The following is a 19,945-nucleotide window of genomic DNA, read 5'->3' as shown; positions in this document are numbered from 1 at the left end:
GACTGGAGACCGATGGCCACTGCTCAAAGAACCCAAGGCTGCTTGCCGTAAGGGCTGAAGTTGCAAATTTGCAAAGGCTATTTAGGTGCAATATTTCCGGAAGCCAAGCTGTCGCCATCATGACCATGCATAAGAGATTTCTTATTTTGTCGATGGTGATATAGCATCTACAATGAAACCAAGATATAGATAGTATTGATTCCCTAGGTATGGCCGACTGGGTGGCTGAGGGTGGCTGATTACCGCAATACGCAATTTCAGTTTGTGCTCAACCGTAGTGAATACGGTGGGCTATCAAGCAGCCAAATGCGGCCATTTTTCACGTTCCTACGCGTCCAACATTGAATGACAGGCGCTGCATGTAAATTGTAAATAATTGTTGGGTTTGATCTTCCACCGAGTCGCTCACCTGTTGGTGACCGCGTAGGACATCCGCAAGCATGGCTCCTGGCTCCTTGAGCCCAGTCTACCTCCCAGACCTGGCCAAATGCTTTGCGGGTGATGTAATGCTTCCGTGAGCCTTCCCGCACTCCCTTGAAGAGAAACCACTGACGGACAAACAGGTCTTGGGACGATCTTTTAGAAGCGTTATTGTCTCACGACACCAAGAGATCTGAATTCGCCGTGGAAGTCCTTTCTGGTGAACGACCTAAGCGAGTTCTCTCGAAATCAATTCCCACTTTCTCCTCCACGTCAGGCAATTCAAAGACTGCATTCGACACAACCATTGCCACGGTTCCTCCTTCAGATTCGCTCTACAACATCGACGAGATTAAGTCGGATGCGCTATGGCTGAGTAAACAAACTGGACTAGAAGAGTTGGAGGCCCTCCGCGTGGTTTTCTTAGACTGGCAATACCGGCCCGAATCCAGGCTCCAAGAAGGACTGTCCGTAGCTGAAATAGCAAGTCTCAGGGATGCTCTTGGGTCGGAATACTTGGACAGGCAGACTCAGTCTCTCGCTGGAGCTCGCCCACGAGATGATTCGATCTTCGATGGTCAAAATGCCCGTCGTGGCAGGCTTATCCTTCAGTATCTGCGACAACAGGTCACTGTGATCCGCATTCATAAGGAACTCCTTGATATGAGCCTATTACCCGCGGAGGCCAAAATCGCATCCTCTCATCTACAGAATTTGGTCACAGAGGTCCCTCAAAACGGGGCAGGGATAGCGAACCAAGGAATTGCAGACCCTTACATCAAAGCAATCCAGTTGCAGTTGGAAATGTTGAGAACTGATCGCGAATGGGATCTTGAGGTTCCAGAAATCATTACAGCTCAGGAGGCTTCACAAACTACGCGTCTGCAGACCATTGCCGAGATCCTAGAAATCCTCTTGCTCAAAGCTAGGAGTCTTCCGGGTCGAGCTTCAACGACCGACTTGTTTGCATGGCTGCATTTCATGCAGTCCGAAGACTTTTTCAGTACGTTTACATCCGAACTTGAAGAGCAGCAGCTTGAAATCGAAAGAATCCAGCTCTCTGCATCCCTCATCACAGCGACTATGTTTGCTCTCGCCTCCTCCATATCCAGTCTGACGACTACTGGTTTGTCGAACTCATTATTGCGGCAAACTGATTCTGTAGAATTCTTTTTTGATCCCCTCGCAGCTTCGGAGCTTCATGAATTGGTCATGGTGCAAGCAAAGCACAACAATGTCCAAGCAGGACCTGCCGTTCTGTCATGGGCGATCATTCTGCAGCAAATCCGAACCCTCGCCTCTCAGGCCAAGGAATATCGTGAAAACCATTATGCGTCACGGATTGGAGAAAGTGTTGCAACTTTTGATGCTGCCACCGGTAGGCGAGGTTCCAGCGGCAGCACTGCATCACTTCAGCAGAGTATATTTGAGGATGTTTGGGACAAGATAGCAAACCCCAATGAACAGATCGATCCGGCAGATTGGCTACTCGATTGTGCCATGGCTGGCCTTCAAATTTTCGAGTATATCGTCCACTTGAGGAAACATATCGATTCTCCAACAACGATGCTCTCTGCATATAAATTGCAGACTTTGCAGGAACTCGTTGCTGTTTCTGTTACCTTCCTAGGCTATACCACAGAGTCCGTTTCAGCCCAGTTGGCTTTGATGTCAACGTCACAGACGCAATCCACAGGCCCACTACTATTCGATCCGTCCCTCGAACTACTACAGAACAGTGATTTGGAGGAAGGGTTTTTCAATACGGCGGCGCTGCGTTTCCCTTACGAGCCTCTGCCCTTTCTAAAGTTTTCGAAAGCATTGGCTAGGACTAACGTCTGTGAAGATGGCAGGCACTACGTTGAATTTCGCATGAAATGCCTCTCGACTTTTACCCAAACAGCTACTGATGACGTGGATTTCAATACTATTCGAGAGGATGAGAACGCGAACTTGGTTGTGCTGAACACTACCATCAATATGCTCAATCTCTCACAATCACAGACCTTGATGCTTGAAAACACCACACCAGGTAGCGTGATGAACAGTCTCATCCCTGCAGAGACGATTGGGCAAGTCATCTCATATTCCTTCCCGCCCGTCATCCGATGGCAGCACAGTTTCTCAGGCTTTGCATACCTTGGCAAACTGGTGGAACTATATCATCTAAGACTGGTCTCCACAGCACTGTCCCAAGTCGACTCGCCAGAAGAGGTTGTTGCTGAGATCATCTCGCTTGCGGCAACCCTTCTACACACGATCACAGGTAACATCGTTCCTGACGGTACTAGCGGCCCACAACAGCACTGCGTGCGGGTATTAGACGAGCTCAGCACCCACATGGCCCCAGGTACAGATTTTGCGTACTGTATATTTGAGATTCTTGAGCAGGAATTGCAGTCTTTCCGTCGACGATCCGCCGCAACTTTTGATTGCAGAGTCCTTGTTTCGTGTCTGGACTTTGCTGTCGCATTTACCAAGATAAGGCCAGCTCAAGTTTGGTCCAGCATCAATCGAACCAGTCTGTTTTCCCATCATTCAGGAGTTGGGCTGATGTTACCACTCATCTCGACAATTGAAATGCTACTGTGTAGTTACGATTTCCTCGAGAAGTGCAGCCAGCTTTACCAAACTCTCATTGAGTCAGCAGTCACTCGCAGTTGCCCAGACACATCCATGGGAAGGAGGTCAGGGAGGGAACCGACTATAAGCCCCTCCCTAGTTCTGCGTGTCCAAGGTCCCTTGCTGTTTGCAATAACGGAGGCGATGTTTAACGTTTTCCAACAAATTCAGGATTGGACGTTCGTGTCCCGCGAGCAATTTGCACGAATCAACTCCAGGATAGCTAAATCCTTTACTGACATATTGTGCTTCACCTTCAATTTTGGCGAATCTGTTGGATCAACCCTTGACATCAACAATGCTTTCAGCCAAGCCGCCAATTTCTTAGTATCTGCCTTTCGATCTGACCGCATAGATGACCTCCCAGCCATCCCGATTGTACGATATTTATTTGCTGCTGGTTGTGGCAATGAACGTACCACCAAGTCTGGGGCCGGTGACGGGTCCAATTTGAACTCAATGCTGTCATTGACTATTACGTTGATCCGGCTCGGCATGCTTCGAAACCTCCCCTTGTCAGTGATCGAGGCGCAGGTGTTCAATGGACTACCTGCTGTTGCCCGAATTCTTCAGCTTTATCCATCGCATAGGCCGCTTTGTCTCACTTTATTCCAATCAACGCTTACATATGTGGATCAGCATCAGCCCTCATCCCTCTTGCGTCACTTTGGATCAGCTCCTTGCCTTGACCTGGTCCACTTGCTCAAGCACATTGATCAACTATCTCAGACCAGCCAATCAAGAGATGAGGTTTGGAGGCTCCTTTCATTGTTAGTCAAGAGTACACAACAATGGGTAGGAACACTCATCTTGACAGGCTCCTTGCCAGATGACTCTAGGAAGCTCAAAGGACAGGATCGGCCACTTCGGTCACTTCGTGGCAAGACGTTTCTGCAGACTGTAGTTGAGGAGCTTGGAGACGTTGCAGCGCTGTCTCCTGTCGTCGCTCTTTCTATGCTTCAATTTGTCTTACAGGCCCAGTCGTGCTGGCCTTGGGTTACCGATGATTTGAAATCTTCCACCCACTTCTTTTCCAAGCTCGTCAACTATATCACCAAGAGTAGAAATCTACACAAAGACGATGAAATGGACCAGTCTCTACAAAATGCCATTGCATCTCACGTGACAGATCTGGCTACAACTCATCTTCACTATTCAACAGTGAATCGAGACAAGTCCGCCATTAGGACTTTTGCTCCTCTTCTTGAGTGGCTCGCAGCCAATGCGATTGATGTTTCTAGTTACAATGCTTCGCTGCAAACAAATCTGCGAAAGAACTTTTCGGCAAAGTATTGTGGTCTTGCTGTTACAAACATCAGACGCACTGGGCTGATTGAAAGACGGTACGGACCAAATTTCTTCTATGATGTCGACTTTGGAACGCGACTCTTCTTGCATGATCCTTATTGGGATGGCGGGCAAAGCAGAACTCCGAGTCAGTCCTTCTCGGCTGAGTTCCGGCGAGCAAATAACAACCTGTCCCTCGTCGACTCCGAGCTTGTCCTTCTGCGTAGCCTTCATCACTTTTGTGTGGAACATTGCAAACTCTTCGTTCGCGAGCGGGAAGACCAAGTGACTTTAGCGCATATTGTTCGTCACTGCCTCCAAGCCAATGCTCGGGTGTTTTCCCCTGAGCCCTTTTTTGAAACCCTTCTCCAGACACGAGCAGATCTGTCGCTGTCACTGCTTCGTCAATTGTTATCGGCCGATGCCAAGGGCTCGAGCTTATCCAGCTTACTCGAACCAGCATGGATAGCGCTCAGAGCTCAGAATAGGAGTTATGATGAAGCTATTGTCCATGACGACCTCGTGTACTGGCGCTCCATGCTCTCTATCTTGGTTATGATTGTCCAGTATCATGACACGAGAACCCCAAAACCAACAAAGTTGCCGCAAACAAGCGCCTCCATGGTCGTTCTTGATCCTGCGAATGTGGTCTTTTTGGAGATGGCCACAACAATAGTTGCGGAGGGTTTCAAGACAGTAGTATCTACTCTGCAAGAACAGCAGCTGGGGACACCAGGAGCTGAAGCTGAAGGTTCAAATCATGTCGGGATTCGCGATGTCCTTCTGCTTCTCACCCTTTTCCAGGCCATTCTAAGGCTACCACTCCTTGCTCAATTCTCGGCTGAGTTGTCGGAGCGACTGATCTCTTCCGGTGTCATTTCATCATGCCTGCTGCTTTACTCGTGGTCTCATTTACTCCGGGATCCCGAATCTAGTGATCAGGCAGACTACGCTGACCTTAGCATCCAGTTTCTTGTTTCACTGTCCTCGCTTCCACTGGTCGCAGAAGAGCTTGCAGTGGAAGGCGTACTTAGTCGCGTTTCCACTTCCAAAACCACTGAATCTCTTCAACGCGCTCGCGGAGGTGTGTCTCACATTGACCAACGACCTCGCTGTGGTCTCTTGTACCGGATTTGGGCTGGCGGTTTACTCCCGCTTTGTCTGAACCTGCTTCACGCCGTTGGCGGAGTGATTGCCGCCGAAATCTCCGGATTTCTGAATCAATTCCCCAATCAGCTCGTGAGGGCGAGTACCAGTTTCATGACAGGAACACAGGCGCGAAGAGAAGGCACCGATGTTCTCACTTTCCTGAAGGCTAATGAATCCAGCACTCTTGCTCTGATCTCGCATATTCTCTCCTCTTATCGGGACGCCGGAGCATCTGTGGCGGTAGATCCATCCGCACTCTCACCACTTTCCGGGTATGACGAACATCGCAAAGCTATCATTGAGGATTTGAACAGCAACCTCGCTCTAGAACCACTAGAGAGGGAAAGGCTAACTATCGCCACGAACGATCGGGAACTAGAATGGCAAAAATCCGCGAACGGGGATATCCTGGATGCAAAAATCGTGAGGGAGACGAGGATTGCACTAGCTGCGCTTAGGCGGGAGGAAGATTATGATGAAAAGTAATGCATGCTAGGACTGCTTGTAATTGTAAGTTTGATGACGATGATAGGGTATGCGCCCCTCACCTGACGCGCATTAAATAACTGGGTGGTTAGTGTGGTAATATGGAATAGTCCCCACCGGGCCTGCCACCATTAATTTGGGTTGACAATAGAGTCCTATGATGTATTGGCAGCTGCGCAAAGCCATTCATAGCTTGGGGTGAAACCTCACCATGAAGTGTTTCCCATGAGACAGGCGAGCACATTGGCCAGCATTGGATGCAGCCCTGTCCTCGGAAGAAAAGACTCTTGCTGGGCAGTTTGCGGCATGATACGATTCGATGCTCATAATGGTATTTCGGCTGATGATGTATCGTCCATTCTGCTCTCTAACCACGCCACCATCACAGGAAACACTATGGCAGCTAGAAATTTCGCGAATGAAAAGGTTCCTCCCCCTCTCAATGAACACAATTTCTATGTGATAATGAATTTTTGATGCGCAAAGGGTAGTATTTCTAAGGGACAATCGGCTAGCGTTGGAATCGGACCTTGTATTTACTGTGTCTACATCTTGAGGAGTACCACGGAGATCTCCAGCTGCAGAACCGGTGGTCAATTGAGACGAGCATGTACTCCGGGAGGGAGATGCCTCAACTCGAGACATCCAACTACAACCTTGCGCCTTCTTTCCGCAGCCTCTCCCTCGTTGCATCTCTCAACTGCCTCCTGAGGATCTTGCCGGAGGGGTTCTTGGGGATGGCGTCAAGGAATTCCACGCCACCAGCCAGGCGTTTGTACCTGACGACTTTTTCTTCGACAAACTTCTGCACTTCTTGGCCTGTGAGATTTTCGCCGGCGAGGCCGACCTGTCGGACGATGAAGGCACGAGGCTTCTCGTCGCCGTCTTCGGTTGGCATGCCAATGACTGCTGCGTCTGCGATGCCTGGGTGTTCCAACAGCAGGGCCTCGAGTTCAGCGGGCGCAACTTGGTTGCCTTTTACCTTGATGAGTTCTTTCATTCGGTCTACTATGAAGAACTTGCCGTCCTCGTCGACGTAAGCGATGTCTCCAGTTCGGAGCCAGCCGTCTGGCGTGAGGGTCTCCTTGGTAGCTTTCTCGTTGCGCCAGTAACCTTTCATGACATTGGGGCCGCGACACCAGAGTTCGCCGACTGCTTTGGGCCCCCTTTCTGTGACCTCTGCGGTGCCATCCTCGGTCATGATCTTGGCTTCACAGTTTGCGTTTGGTTCGCCGACTGCCGCGGAAGTCGAGATCTGATTGGGGTCCCATCCAAGCAGAGAGCACGTACATCTAAGATTGCGGATTAGCAAGGTGGACAAAGCCAGCGGGACAAGGAATCAGCCATACTCAGTCATTCCCCAACCCTGCTTCAAATTCAATCCACTGGCCAGCCTGTTCTCGATCTGCAAAGACACATCTCTTCCCAAAGGCGCTGCACCACAGCCAATGTTCTCAACCGAGCTCAAGTCGTAGTCTTTCACAGCAGGGTGCTTAGCTAGAAGCACTGCAATTGGTGGAACAAGCTGATAATCTGTGATTTTAAACCTCTGGGTGTATTCAAGGAACTTCAGAAAATCGAACTTGGGCATGATATACACGGGGACGCTCCTGTTGAACGCCCCTGCGACAAAGAAGGTTTGCCCATATGCATGATAAAGTGGTAGAAAACAAAGCCACGAAGCTCGGGCATTACGAGCCTTATAGTCGGCAAATAGAGTGGCCATTTGCGCGACCTGAAGTGTGTTAGAGATGTAATTCTTGTGCGTGATTTCTACACCTTTCGGTACTCCTGTTGTACCGGAGGAGTAATTGAGAGCCAGGGTCGTATCACACTCGCCGGGCCCCGCTAGATCATCCCACCGGAACCCACGGGCATCTTGCTCTGATGCGAAGAGCTCGCTCCAATATCTAAGGCCGTGCACCCCCTGGGTCTCGCCATCGAATATTTTTGAATTGAACACATAAACCCTCTCTCGCGGATCTAGGCCAGCTAGCTTAGCAGCTTCAATACCTGTCTCAACAGCAGCGTCCGAGCACAGCAGGTATGTGGAGCCGCTGTCCTTTAGTTGGTGGGCTAACTCTCGCGCAACAAAGGTCGGGTTCGCGCCAGTAAAAATGCCGCCTGCGCACAGGACGCCCATGAAAACCACGGGCACGAAGAGATCATTCCCACTGAATAGTAACACCCTGTCCCCTTTCTTGAAGTGTTTGGACCTGAGCAAACCAAGGGCAAACCGTTGCGCCCACAAACGAAACTGATTACGGGTGATGTAGTGAGTTTCGGGACGGGCAGCCTCAGAAAAGGCACGGTTCTCGCCCAAGTCGTGCGTAGGAGATTTGAAAAGGAAGGTCGGTAAGGAGCAGTCAGGGACGGAAACGGTCCAGCGAGATTTGTAAGGCATTTTCAAAGGCAGGGGAGGTGGAGGTGGAGGCGGAGGTTGAGGTCTTCAGAGGAACTGGTGAACCAAGACACTGGGATCGTGTATATCGGGAAAGAGCAGTGGGTACTGCAAGGGCAGAGAGTCATCAAAATGAGGGAAAACAAGGTAGACCACTGTGTTAAATATTAGAAGCAGCAGGGTGACTACACCAGCAAGTTAGTTATGTATTATGGAATGCCGAGTAGCCACGGAATGAGAAGAGATAGAAGAGATATCGGCAAGTCGGTGGCTTGTCAGGTATACTGAAATCTGCATGTAGGTCTCCAGGGTCTTTAACCGATCATCACCGGCAACCAATTGAGTAGCTTCATGTTTATTTAGCCTCTGGACGACCGTGTAGGAGCGGTAGGAAATGGAGGAAATAGTGGCAGTGTGGATATGGAGGAAGCTGAAGGTGGAGGTGGGGAAAACTAAAGAAATGCTGGACCGAGGTACCGAGTAAAGGTACTAACCTATTGTGGTTAGCGCTGTCAAGAAATCTATTGCTGACCAACTGGAAGCACATTTCACGTGATACTGTTGTTGCACGTGACCGTTTGGAACAAACTGAGCGTGTTGGGCGGTCTATTCTTGGAATTTTCTATTATCCCCAGATACCTAAGGTATTCAAGTGCCTGGCCGAGCAGGTCAGTGCTGTAATCATCACAACTCATCTCATTTCTATTACAGGTGAATTTAAGTCACTCTCAGTCTTATATCCACAAATACACGGCATCCGCATGGACACATTGCTAAGCAAGGCCTTGCTCGCTGAATCGACAGACAAGTACGTCTTCCTCTTTTATCTCGGTGCGTACCCACCTATTCAACAAGCGAGTTATTACTGCACTCCACCATACCCATCGAATTTGTATTTTTCCGCATTCTTCTGGGGATCATGCCCCAATCGACCAGCACTGGACCTCAGCTTCCCCTTCCTTGCGTCGATGAGCGGAGAGATCCATTGGTCTTCAACTGTGCCGCCAATCATCTTGTCGCCCTTTTTCAGGTAGGTGGTGGCGCCGAGCAACGTCGGCTGGAAGTTGAGGTAGACGCCCTCCCAATGGTGGCGGTCGACCTCGAAGATCTCGTGGTTGATGCCGATGTGATCGTTTTGCGCGACCGTGGCGTTCCACCAATCCCAGGCCTCGCGGTGGACAGGTAGGTATGCAAATTTGTGGACGTCCTCGGTGCTGCGCCAATAGCTTATGAATAAGAACTCTCTGGCGCCGTTCTTGTCCTGGTTGGTCCAGGCGGAGCCGCCAAAGAAACCGTTCTCGACCGCATTCTTGTCCAGGGCTCTCGTCATGTTGCTCAAGAAGTCGCCTGTCTCTTTGAAGCGTGGTGCGAACACCCCGAGAGGGTGATTCGATTTGGCGCCCAGCATAAAGACGACCACCTTCTCGTTGGAAGGATTCTCGGAGAAAATACCATTCTCGTCGGGAATCTGAGGTGCAACCCGGTGGATGATTGCTTCGTCGAGGTAATGGTTTCTTTTGAACCCATAGGTGATGGCCAAACTGTCGACGAGGCGGGCTGCCAAGACTAAGAAGGCTGGCAGGAAGGCATACAAGCGAGGAATGACCATGACAATGGCGGATTGTATGAGGGCGCCTATCAGCAGCCAGGTTGAGAGACTGAAGTTTTCACGTATGACATATAAAAGCTGTGCGGACTGGCTTGGCCAGCGGTGCTGTGACCTTGGCCTTTTGCTGGACGCTGGCAGAAAGCTTTCGAACGCCATCTTGGTTGATTCGAAAGACTACTTGCGAAAGACGGGCCTGACTCCCGTGTGGAGAGGCAATTTAGATGGAGAATCTGAAGTAAGGAAATAAATCGAAAGAATAGATGTAAGTGATAGTTCACCTAGCATAAGGGAGATTGCAGAAGGAGCAGGCAGACAGGTATATGTTTCGAGGTGATGAATGAGGCGGAACACACCCAACGCACGTATATATCCACACACACACATACTATACCATCATTTCAAACACTCCGCATGCTCGGAGTTGACCTCGAGGGTGGCTCGTGTCGTCCGGTGCACAGTTGATGCAGGCTTTCATCAGCAGTTTTGCAGAGATGATACCTGCATTAGAGTCCTAAGGGTTAGGACATACGAGTAGATGTACGGAGCAACCTTGGCGACGATGGCTTGGGGCTAAAAGGCCTCGCAACGGTGTGATGCGGCCGTATGGCCACTGGATTCTGTCTGGTATCATATCCTACATAACCCATCTCTAGTCAAAGCAGGTGATCTCGTGAAGTTTGAGCCATGATCTCTAGAAATGAATCACAATACAAACAAACCAAAGTATTGACAGCAGTGAAGCTGGGCTTCATCTTGTAAACCACCCGTTGAGCGGAGGATGATTTCGTGAAGGATGATAGGTACGAAACGAAAGCAGCGGCATGTTGGCCCGTCGCCCTCCCAGCGAGGCTGGATGGAGTTTTACGGCCGGGAGGGCCGCCTGGGATCAGGACCCCCCGAGTCCCCGACATTCTCGTCGGATCAACTGCACATCTGCAATGGCTGGTGCACTGACGACTCCTACTCGCATGCGTCCAAGGATGAAAATGTAATCACAAAAGGGGAGCGGTGGCACCGGTGGCAGCGGGGGGTTAAGGCCGTAAACACTTTTGGTATTGGGAGGCGATGCGTGACCTGGGGTAGTTGGCGGAACAGGCATCATCCATTGCCACCTACCACCAATCAGCTAATTACATACCTAATTACTGCAACTTAACTACGAGTATGGGGATGATGACAACGTGTGAAATCCACTTCCCATCGATTAGCGCACGTGCAAACCTCCTACTGTAGGTACATTTAAACTACTATCATGCGACTGTGTTTCCCTACCTTGGAACGGCCAGAATCATCACTTACACGGGACTGATCACTTTAGGACCATCCCACCGTGTTTGTTGACCATAAGCGACTTCTGAAGGACTAGTTGGACAGTACAATGCAATATTGAATCAACTCCCGTTTATCCGTTGGAGAGGGGCAACTAGGCTGTGTCAACTCAATGCAGCAAGAAGGATATCCCAGCTAGCGGGACTCTGATTTCTCACATCTATCTTGGTCTCTAGGATCTTATCGGGTTCTCGAGCTCTCTATCTTTATCTTGGTCGTGAAGGTGTTTCATCAATACTTGTCCTTATCCCCACTAGTTTCATTTGCAAGATGCAGTGGAAAACACCGGGCGCCGGGCACAAACTGTGCTAATCAGCCAGCTCTATCAACCTCCCAATTGGGGCCAACCATCAAATCGTCACTCCAATGCATTGAACGCGATATGCATCGCTCTATTGTTGCGTTTTAGCAGGCGCAAGGCCCAGGCCATTGCGGTTGCGGAAGAAAAGCACCCCGGCATCCTCGCCTTTGGCACCCTCCAAAGGCTCCACCCAGTTGCACCAGCGCATCGAAGTCCAAATGCTCTTGAGAAATCCCAGCGATCCGCCCCTGGTATCACTTCGATAATGACGGCCCATGACCTTTTTGATCGCCTCTCCGGCTTCGTCGGCATGGTAGAATGGAATGGTGCTGACATAGTGATGCAGAACATGAGTTTCGATGATTCCATGGAGCAGTTGACGACCAACAAATCCAAACTCTCGGTCGATGGTCGCGGCAGCGCCTCGTGTGTAGGTCCAAGTATCCGGGGTATAGTGAGGCAGGGAGGGATCAGTGTGTTGCAGGAAGGTGATGGCGACTATTGTCATGTTAGCACCCTGCTCCGTCAAAACGGAAGCTTCCAAAAGATCGACTTACCCAACCAGTGATTCACCCACAGATATGGAGCAATGTACCAAACGAACAGATTTGCAAATCCGTACTTGCTGCCAACCAGGAACAAGACACTGCCCGTAATGAGGAGACCGAGATCGCTGAGGAGGATCAACTTGGCATCTTTGGCCTCATACAAAGGACTATTCGGGTTGAAGTGGTTGACACCTGTGAGAAACCCATTCTGCTTGCCAATTCCACGACCCTCACGCTGGCCCTCGTGCTTGTTGTGTCCAGTGACATTGGTGATCAAGTACATGGGCCAGCCGCCGAGCTGCTGGGCAATCAAATGATATGCGGTGGCAATTGGGGTCTCCTCGGTGAGCTCTTCCAGTTGGTGGAGCAGATATCCCCGTTTGGTGGCGTACTCTTCCTTGGTGGAGGGCACAAAAACCATGTCTCGCTCCATGTGGCCAGTGGCTTTGTGATGTTTGCCATGGGAGATCTTCCAGGAAAAGTACGGGACCAACAAGGCAGAGTGGCAGATCCAGCCCACGGTGTCGTTCAAGACTTTACTGGTTGAGAAAGATTGATGGCCACATTCGTGAGCCAAGACCCACAGTCCGGTGCCGAAAAGGCCTTGGATGACAGTGTACAAAAACCAAAGAGCGGTCCTGAGAGGAGTGGAGGGGACGGTTTCCGGTGTTAGGAAATGGTGGAAAAGGTAAAAGGTCGTGGACAAGGAGACAACATCTCGAGCAACGTAGTAGAGACCGGTAACGGCCGACCTCTCGAAACAGTGCTTGGGAATGGCTTTGTGGATATCACTGATGGTATAATCAGGAATCTCAAAAGGGTTTCCGTATGTGTCGACGAGCTGCGTCTTTTTCTGGGTGGTTGTGGTGGTAGTGGCGGTGCCCTTCTGCTGCACTACCACCTCCTCCTCAGAAAAGGAAGACAACGATGTTGAAGAGGGAGAGGTTCTAGGGCTGTCGAGAGGAGAGATATTGGTGGAGGAGTTGGGCGTGGATTCGGTGGTTGCGAAGCGGCGAAGGGCAGCCTCGGACTCCAGAGCAGTGGTCGCCATGGCCAGGCAGAGATTGAGACCAGAGATCGAGGTTCTCAGGAGATCGAGCGAGGCGGAGAGAGGGTAGTAGAGGGTGGCAGAGAATTGTTGGGAATAGTCCGATGGCCGAGGAAGCTGACTGCAGGGCAGGCAGTGACTTGAATTGGGCGCGTTACAGACCAGAGCAGAGAATATAGGATGGATATAGGAAGGGCAGGAGGAGCAGGAAAAGTAAGAGAGAGGGTCTACAGAGTACGAGGCGCTATATAATGTACAAAGAGAATATTGCGGAGAGCATTGGGCGGAGAGCGAACGGATTTTTTAGCGGTGGTAGCATTGGTGCGATGTGGTGCATTTGCAGCGCAGTTGGCAGTTGGCAGCTGTGGCCTGTTGCATTCCTGTCCAGCTCCAGAATTTCTCAACAGAAACTCGAAGGGTTTTCGATGGGTGGGGAGCTTTTAACGCGTAGTCAAGTGGTGACCAGTGGCGGCTCTGGCTGTCCCTGGTCCCTGGTCCCTGGCCGGTCCGCTCTGCCCTGGGCTCGCAAAGGCCACTTCCCTCGTCAATTGACCAGGCGCTAAATTCAGGGCAGGTGACGCTGCACAGGGGTGATGGGCCCTGGCGCTGTTTCTCACAGCGGCCCCAGTGGGCGGTGAGATGCCATCATTAACCCGAGGTTCACCGAGGGAGGATTCGGTACAGAGTACTTTAGTACAATACTCAGCTCAGTGCTTCGCACCTCCAGTAACTAACCCACCAGCAGTGCCAGCACTTGCGCTTACCGGTGTGCCTACGCCCACACACCCTTTTCTCCGACCCTACGGAGTGAGTACTTGTAATGCTAATGACAGAGTCGCACAAACGTCCCGTACACCACATACGAGCAAGCACTGGACTCGGCACAAACAGCTGGAGAGCCACAATCCTTGGCCTCTGGGCGCCCTGGTCCCGACCCCCTATGAATTCTGTTCTGACAATTGAATTCTACTGCCATCTGTGACCACTACTGACTACAGCAGTACGGAGTATTCGATCTCGAGCTCCATGTTGCTCCCTTTCATACACATCGGGATACTGGCTGTCGAAGTCGAGACCACTCTTCGTGATCGCTCACCTGACGCAACTGCCCGGCGTAGTGGCTCAGATGATCGTCGTCCACGGTGGATCTTTGCTACGGATTTGTGCCCATCGTGTCCGGAGTATTTCTGGTAAGGTTCGACCATCGGATTCTCTTCTTGTCACTGTTGGGCCTCAATCTCCTCAAGGAATGGTTCCCATGGCAAAATGAAATCTTCTGCACTGGGTAAGTAATCCAGCTGAGGACCTGGGTCTGTGTATTCAATTACTCAACTTGGTGGTCATCACCGTCAGCTTATCCCTTCGACTAAGAGTAGGAAGGGCCGTGGGCATCGAGGGTGGACCAACCCCCAAAGCTCCCTCCCACCCAGCTCCTCACCTGCCTCATACGTCCCTTCCCTAACCTCACCGCATCCAACTCATACATAATTAGTACATTACATTTTGCCGGCTTGTCGAAGCCCACAGAGAAACTCTGGCCTGCTCGATACTTGCCTTGATCGACACCATGCCGAGCCGTTCTCGAATCGACCGCTAATAGCAGCTGTTTTAACCACATGCCCCTTCCAATCGCTACGAACTGCCCTCTGTCCCTTCCACCAGTGGCATAGTTGTTCACCAAATCAGCCTTCAAAATCGGCATGTGAAATTCATCAAAAAACTTCACATGCTCGTCCATCTTCCCTCGATCGCCACGGAAACAGTCCACATGACCTCGGTCAAAAGGAAGCACTGCTGAAGAACGCGACGATTCTATACTCTCAAGTCACGAGGATTATGTAGCCAGAATGGTGGCATGACCCCACAGTCGCTGCGTGAAGTGCCCAGCAGTGGTCGTAGTTATGGGGGGGTCGGTCGGGTGCGGTGCCGGTGTGCAGAGCGCAGAGCCCTCAAAGTATCTAATGCCAAACCCTGAGAGTGCCGCAAGTTATAACTCCATAGAAGCATCCAGAGTGGCTACCTAGGAGTAGGTAACTATAAGCGATTATGGGAGTCCAGTCCTTTGTACATACATCCACATCCACAATTTGGAGCTCCAAGCCAATTTTTGTTGGGACGGGAGCCTTAATCTCAGCTAGGGCAATGGCCTTGGCCATCTTGCCATCTGTCCTCACTCTTCAGGTACCGGCTGCCGAATCTCGGAACGTGTCCAGGGTAGCACTGCCCGACACCGTTTGAGGTTAGTCTACGGCCCGGGCCGTAACTCTCCCAATGACGGAACGACCAGACAGCCCCTGCAGATCTCCCCTCCTGCGAGTCATTCCAAGGAGCATACGAGTAAAATACCCCCCAGGGTTCTAATCGAGATCGCTCAAAAGCTACCAGGGACTCCGGATTTTGAATGCTTATTGTTCATCACTAACATGGTGGGTGAGCTATTTCCTTCCTCATCCTATCAGGTGCCCCCGGTGTCTCGTCCCTACCAGTCTCCCTGTGCCACTGTCTGAAGCAGCTCCAAACACCTCCACGGTGGTGCTCCGGAGATCCGGGATGACAAGGATGCTGCGGCCCTGTCCGGTGTTATATACCTCACTGTTGACCTCTGTCCAGCTATCACGACTGCCCTTTTCACTTCGCCTGACTTTTCTTCGACATTTGATTGTGACTGTAGGGAGTAGCAGATACCCAACCTGTTGTGGGAAGAGAACTGTTGGGATTTCTACACACTCACGTTGGAGTTGCACATTCCCCTTGCGCCGTCCTCCAATCAACCACGAATCTGCCACCGCCACAAGTTCAAAGACCCCTTCGATGGGCTCCGACTGCGGCCTGGATAAGCTCAACTCCAGAACCGCTAGCAACGGCTGTCCAACGGTGGCGGTCGCTTCCTCTGATGGTTTCTTTTGAATCTGTAAATTGGCGACCACAACCAGTGGTGGCGGCGGTACATCAACCTGTAGTCTGAGCTGGCGTCGACACCACTGTGCTCCTGACAGTTGAATCGACCGCGATTGGGCATGCCATGACGACAGCCACGCATCCAAACCCGCCCTATCACTCCGATCAATCGCACATAACACACTGGGCCAGTCCAGATCCCCCTTGTCCCAAATCTCCATCTCTTGTGTAAGCCCGGCTACCTCGAGGTCTTGCTCGGTCCAGGCTCCGCGAACTTGGTCTTCCAAATGTGACGATAGCAGCCTTGCCGCAAACGCATAATCACTCAATAGAAGCGCCGACTTGAGGTGCTCCTCGAGCGCAGAGAGAATCACGTCGTCAAGGCACTGGTACTCGACCACTAAAGTAAGCTTGCGGGTCGCCCTGCATGCTTCCTCGTTCTTCGGCACCAGCCGCACAGTCCAGCTCGCTGGTTGTCTTGGGAACACCACCACGCTGTCCTGATGCTTGTCGGGCAGCTCCACCGCATAATACTCGTTCTCCTTTAAATGACAACTCAAGAGAGTTAGCGGGACGAGGGTGGATGGGCTTATCGTAAAGCGAGAGTAAGTGCAAAAGGGCCTGTAAACATCCTGCACATTGACTATTACAGGAAGTAGCACATTGACAGCCGCCGTCTCGTAAAGGTTGAATGAGCCGTGCTGTGTCTCATAACCCGCGTCAATCCGGATGGAAATCGAGGCACTAGACGGGATTTCCAACGTATATGGGATTTCGATGACCACCAGGGATTCCGCTGTCAGCTCGTCAATCACCATTAAGAGCGTGTCCCCTTCGCGAGCCGTTCGCAAGCTGTCCGGAGATCGGTCACTGCCAATTAACCGGGCATCATGAACATTAAGTCTCAATCCGGCTGTAGCAGTTTTGAGTCGCAGCCTGCATTGTGTGATATGATTGTGGCCGGGTCGGACCTCAATCCACAGCCGCCTTGTTTCGGACAGATGCAGCGTCGACGAAGATCGGATCCGAATTGCAAATGACCGATCATGCGGATACACAAGTATTGGCACAACCGCCGTCCGAGGCGTTCTCGAGTCCTCTTCCTCATTCTGATCGGCTTCATGTAAAGATTGAAAATGATGGAGGAGCCTTAGGTTACCAATTCGAGCTTCAATCTCATCAACCTTGTACCAGCCTTGGCTCATGACCGAGGTCTCAAGCACTATAGCAGTGGCTCTTTCCGTGATCTGTACCGGGCCTGAAGACTGTAGGTTAATGTACCGCGGTTCATGGCCATCTTTTGCTGACAATCTAAGCCTGATCTCATGTGCAAGGATGGCCGAGGGCCCCGATAAGGTTTGGAGAGCAATCTGGAGAGCGAATCCATCTTTGCCCTCTGGGTGTCTGATGGTGGTTGCGATATCCGACACATGGAAAATGCTTGTCAGTCGCAGTGTGATCGGGGTGACAACCTTCAACACTTCCGAGAGCTGAGCTTGAAGGGGCTGGATGTCCTTGGACGAATCTGGAGAAGCTTGAACTCTATCATGCGGCACAGATTGCAAACACGAAATGAGACATTTCGCATATTCGTTGGGTCTGTCTAGATGCCTTAGACAGTCGGCATATATTCGGAGTAGATGATTATCCGCCGGATGCCTAGAGGGTCGAGGCAAGGGTCCAAGGATGCTGCCAAGATATCGCGCTGCAATAGCAAAATTCTTCTGCGCGTATTCGAACTCTACGAGATCAACCAAAGCTTGATGCAGTGCTGTGTAGCTTTTGGTACGACCCAGAAGACGGTATGAAAATATTGTCAGCAGAATGTATAGCTCTAGGAACGTCGTTCTAGAGATCGCCACTGCCCTGAGTACTTGTGATTGCAGCCCTGCAAGGCCTTCGCCATCGCTTTCGCCATCGCCTGTATCATCGATGATTTCCGAATCACAGTCTAGGCGCGTTTCCTGCCCCTTCAGCGCCATTGTAACGCATTTTTTCAACTCGGCAGTCCACACCTTAGCTGCCTCCAAGTTCTGAAGGACACGCCTCGCCATTAGAGACAGCTTTGAAACCCAGAACAGCAACCTTTCTGAACCAGGGCGGGAGAGTAGTACCTGTTGGAGATTTGTGCTATCTGCCATCATGCTGTGTCTATGGTTGCGATCAAGGGGTTGGTCGCGGGAAGAAGATCCAAGATTGGAAGCGAGGGACAAGCGATGAAGATGCGTTTCTACATCAGACAAGAGAGTCTCTGGTGCAGCTTCCGCATTCTGAGCAAGTTCCAGTGCGTCAATCGACAGTGAACTCGTCCAGTACACTAGGTCAACTCCCAAAGCTGGGGTGACTTTGCTAAGAATCTGCAAAATTGCACACCATGTCCAGCTTGAAACAATGTTTCCTGTCACGGTTCGTTGACTGTGCAATTCTTCCTCGCTTAAACCTTCCTGACCGCCCCAGGCCATGTAAAGCTCAAGGCGAAGAATACGACCAGCTAAGTTGATAAAGTGAGTCGCCCGCTCTGCGACATCCCCAACAATGTGGAGATTAATGGCAGTCTTCTGTGGAGCCTGCACGGTTGGTGAAGGCGCTTCAGCCTGCCTGAGCAGGATCTCGATTTGTCTAGTAAAGAGGTACACTCGCAGATCCAATGCCGATACCTCGTTGGACAAGATTAGTTCGCGATATCTTTGGCGGTCGACATCAAAAGGAAAATGTGCACGATCAGCCACGAGAAGTTGAGACAGGTGCATCGGGACGTTGTGACTAGGAATGGGGGTGACCTTAGTGTTTGCCTCCAGCGCGGCCCTAAGAAGGGCTTTGGATTCCTTGGAGAAGAGAAGCAGTGCGCCGTTCTCGTCATCGTCTCCCTTCTCCGACGCTTCTTTGATGAGAGTGTCCAATCCTACCGAGAGCTCGTCATAGACAGAAAGAGCGTCGTCCAATAAACCAACATTTTCAAAGCCTCTGGCTAGGCCTTCTTTCAGGACGAAGAAGGTGCAGAAATTCCAGCCTGGCAGACTTCTTTGATTATCTCTTTCCCGAATATCAAGCTCGTATTGTGCTACTCGAGCATCGAACGATCGCAGGATGCAGGCCTTCAGGCATTCCACTAAATCTTGCCATTGTTCTTCCAGCTCAGCCGGTGTCAACGCAGTCGACTTGTCGTTGGGCTCAAGAAGCCTAATCTGGGACACGCGGGTGATGGAGGATTTTGAACTGCTGCTGAAATCGGCCCGTAACTTGTCGAAGATAGTAGAAGAACTCTTGCCAGACCATTTCGATTTGCTATTAACGCTATCGGTGCTCTCGGCAGTCTCCAAGGTGATGTGTTTAGAGGAACGTGGTTGACTGGCTGCCGGAGTATTTGACAAGACCACGTGCACTATCAACCACTCGGAAGCGTCGTGATTCTCCTGTGTTTTGAGAGCAGACTTTGACTCCCCCGTGGGAGTCACTGACTTAACCCATTGGCGAACCTCTTTCCTGGCCTTCTCCTTGTACGTTTCCTTGTCGTCGCATCGTAGCAAGTAGAGCTTGACATAGGGAGTTTCGCGCAAGCCAGGAATCTGATGGCGGCGAATACTGGCATGAGAACCGTTTGCAGTCTGCTCACGAGTCAGAGCAATATTAAGGTTTGGGATGGAGCGCAGGGGTCGGTTAGGGGACTTCCAGTGAAGGTTCTTGAGGGGACTTCTGGAGGAGAGGCGAGGCTCGACCGAATCGAATAGATTGCTTGGATCCGTGCATTGAACAATCACCTTGGAATTGGAGGGGGTTGTGTCCGCGCCGTCCATGATCTGATGGAGAGTCTCTCGCTGGTAGAGGAAGCACTTAGACACATTTTGAA

At 51.0% G+C, this 19,945-nt stretch overlaps 5 protein-coding genes across 5 annotated transcripts; 1 reads left to right on the top strand and 4 right to left on the bottom strand.

Moving 5' to 3' along the window:
- Positions 1 to 440: 440 nt before the first annotated feature.
- Positions 441 to 5,964, top strand: A1O9_12672 (uncharacterized protein; the record flags this gene model as incomplete). The annotated part of the gene is made up of 2 exons (XM_013398458.1): positions 441 to 514; positions 564 to 5,964. 2 exons carry the CDS (start codon positions 441 to 443, stop codon positions 5,962 to 5,964), a joined length of 5,475 nt encoding a protein of 1,824 aa, XP_013253912.1.
- A 649-nt stretch (positions 5,965 to 6,613) lies between these two features.
- On the bottom strand, positions 6,614 to 8,368 carry A1O9_12671 (4-coumarate-CoA ligase; the record flags this gene model as incomplete). The annotated part of the gene is made up of 2 exons (XM_013398457.1): positions 6,614 to 7,256; positions 7,314 to 8,368. 2 exons carry the CDS (start codon positions 8,366 to 8,368, stop codon positions 6,614 to 6,616), a joined length of 1,698 nt encoding a protein of 565 aa, XP_013253911.1.
- Positions 8,369 to 9,227: 859 nt separating this feature from the next.
- A1O9_12670 (uncharacterized protein) lies at positions 9,228 to 10,130 on the bottom strand (the record flags this gene model as incomplete). The annotated part of the gene is made up of 1 exon (XM_013398456.1): positions 9,228 to 10,130. The coding sequence occupies one exon, from the start codon at positions 10,128 to 10,130 to the stop codon at positions 9,228 to 9,230; it is 903 nt and encodes a 300-aa protein (XP_013253910.1).
- Positions 10,131 to 11,695: 1,565 nt separating this feature from the next.
- Positions 11,696 to 13,203, bottom strand: A1O9_12669 (omega-6 fatty acid desaturase (delta-12 desaturase); the record flags this gene model as incomplete). Its single annotated transcript, XM_013398455.1, has 2 exons — positions 11,696 to 12,102; positions 12,162 to 13,203. The coding sequence occupies 2 exons, from the start codon at positions 13,201 to 13,203 to the stop codon at positions 11,696 to 11,698; spliced, it is 1,449 nt and encodes a 482-aa protein (XP_013253909.1).
- Positions 13,204 to 15,647: 2,444 nt separating this feature from the next.
- A1O9_12668 (uncharacterized protein) lies at positions 15,648 to 19,892 on the bottom strand (the record flags this gene model as incomplete). Its single annotated transcript, XM_013398454.1, has 1 exon — positions 15,648 to 19,892. The coding sequence occupies one exon, from the start codon at positions 19,890 to 19,892 to the stop codon at positions 15,648 to 15,650; it is 4,245 nt and encodes a 1,414-aa protein (XP_013253908.1).
- Between the last annotated feature and the right edge of the window lie 53 nt (positions 19,893 to 19,945).

This window comes from Exophiala aquamarina (assembly GCF_000709125.1).
Source record: "Exophiala aquamarina CBS 119918 chromosome Unknown aczIA-supercont1.25, whole genome shotgun sequence".
NCBI classification, from domain to species: Eukaryota; Fungi; Ascomycota; class Eurotiomycetes; order Chaetothyriales; family Herpotrichiellaceae; genus Exophiala; species Exophiala aquamarina.
This window is presented reverse-complemented; position numbering and strand designations above follow the sequence as displayed.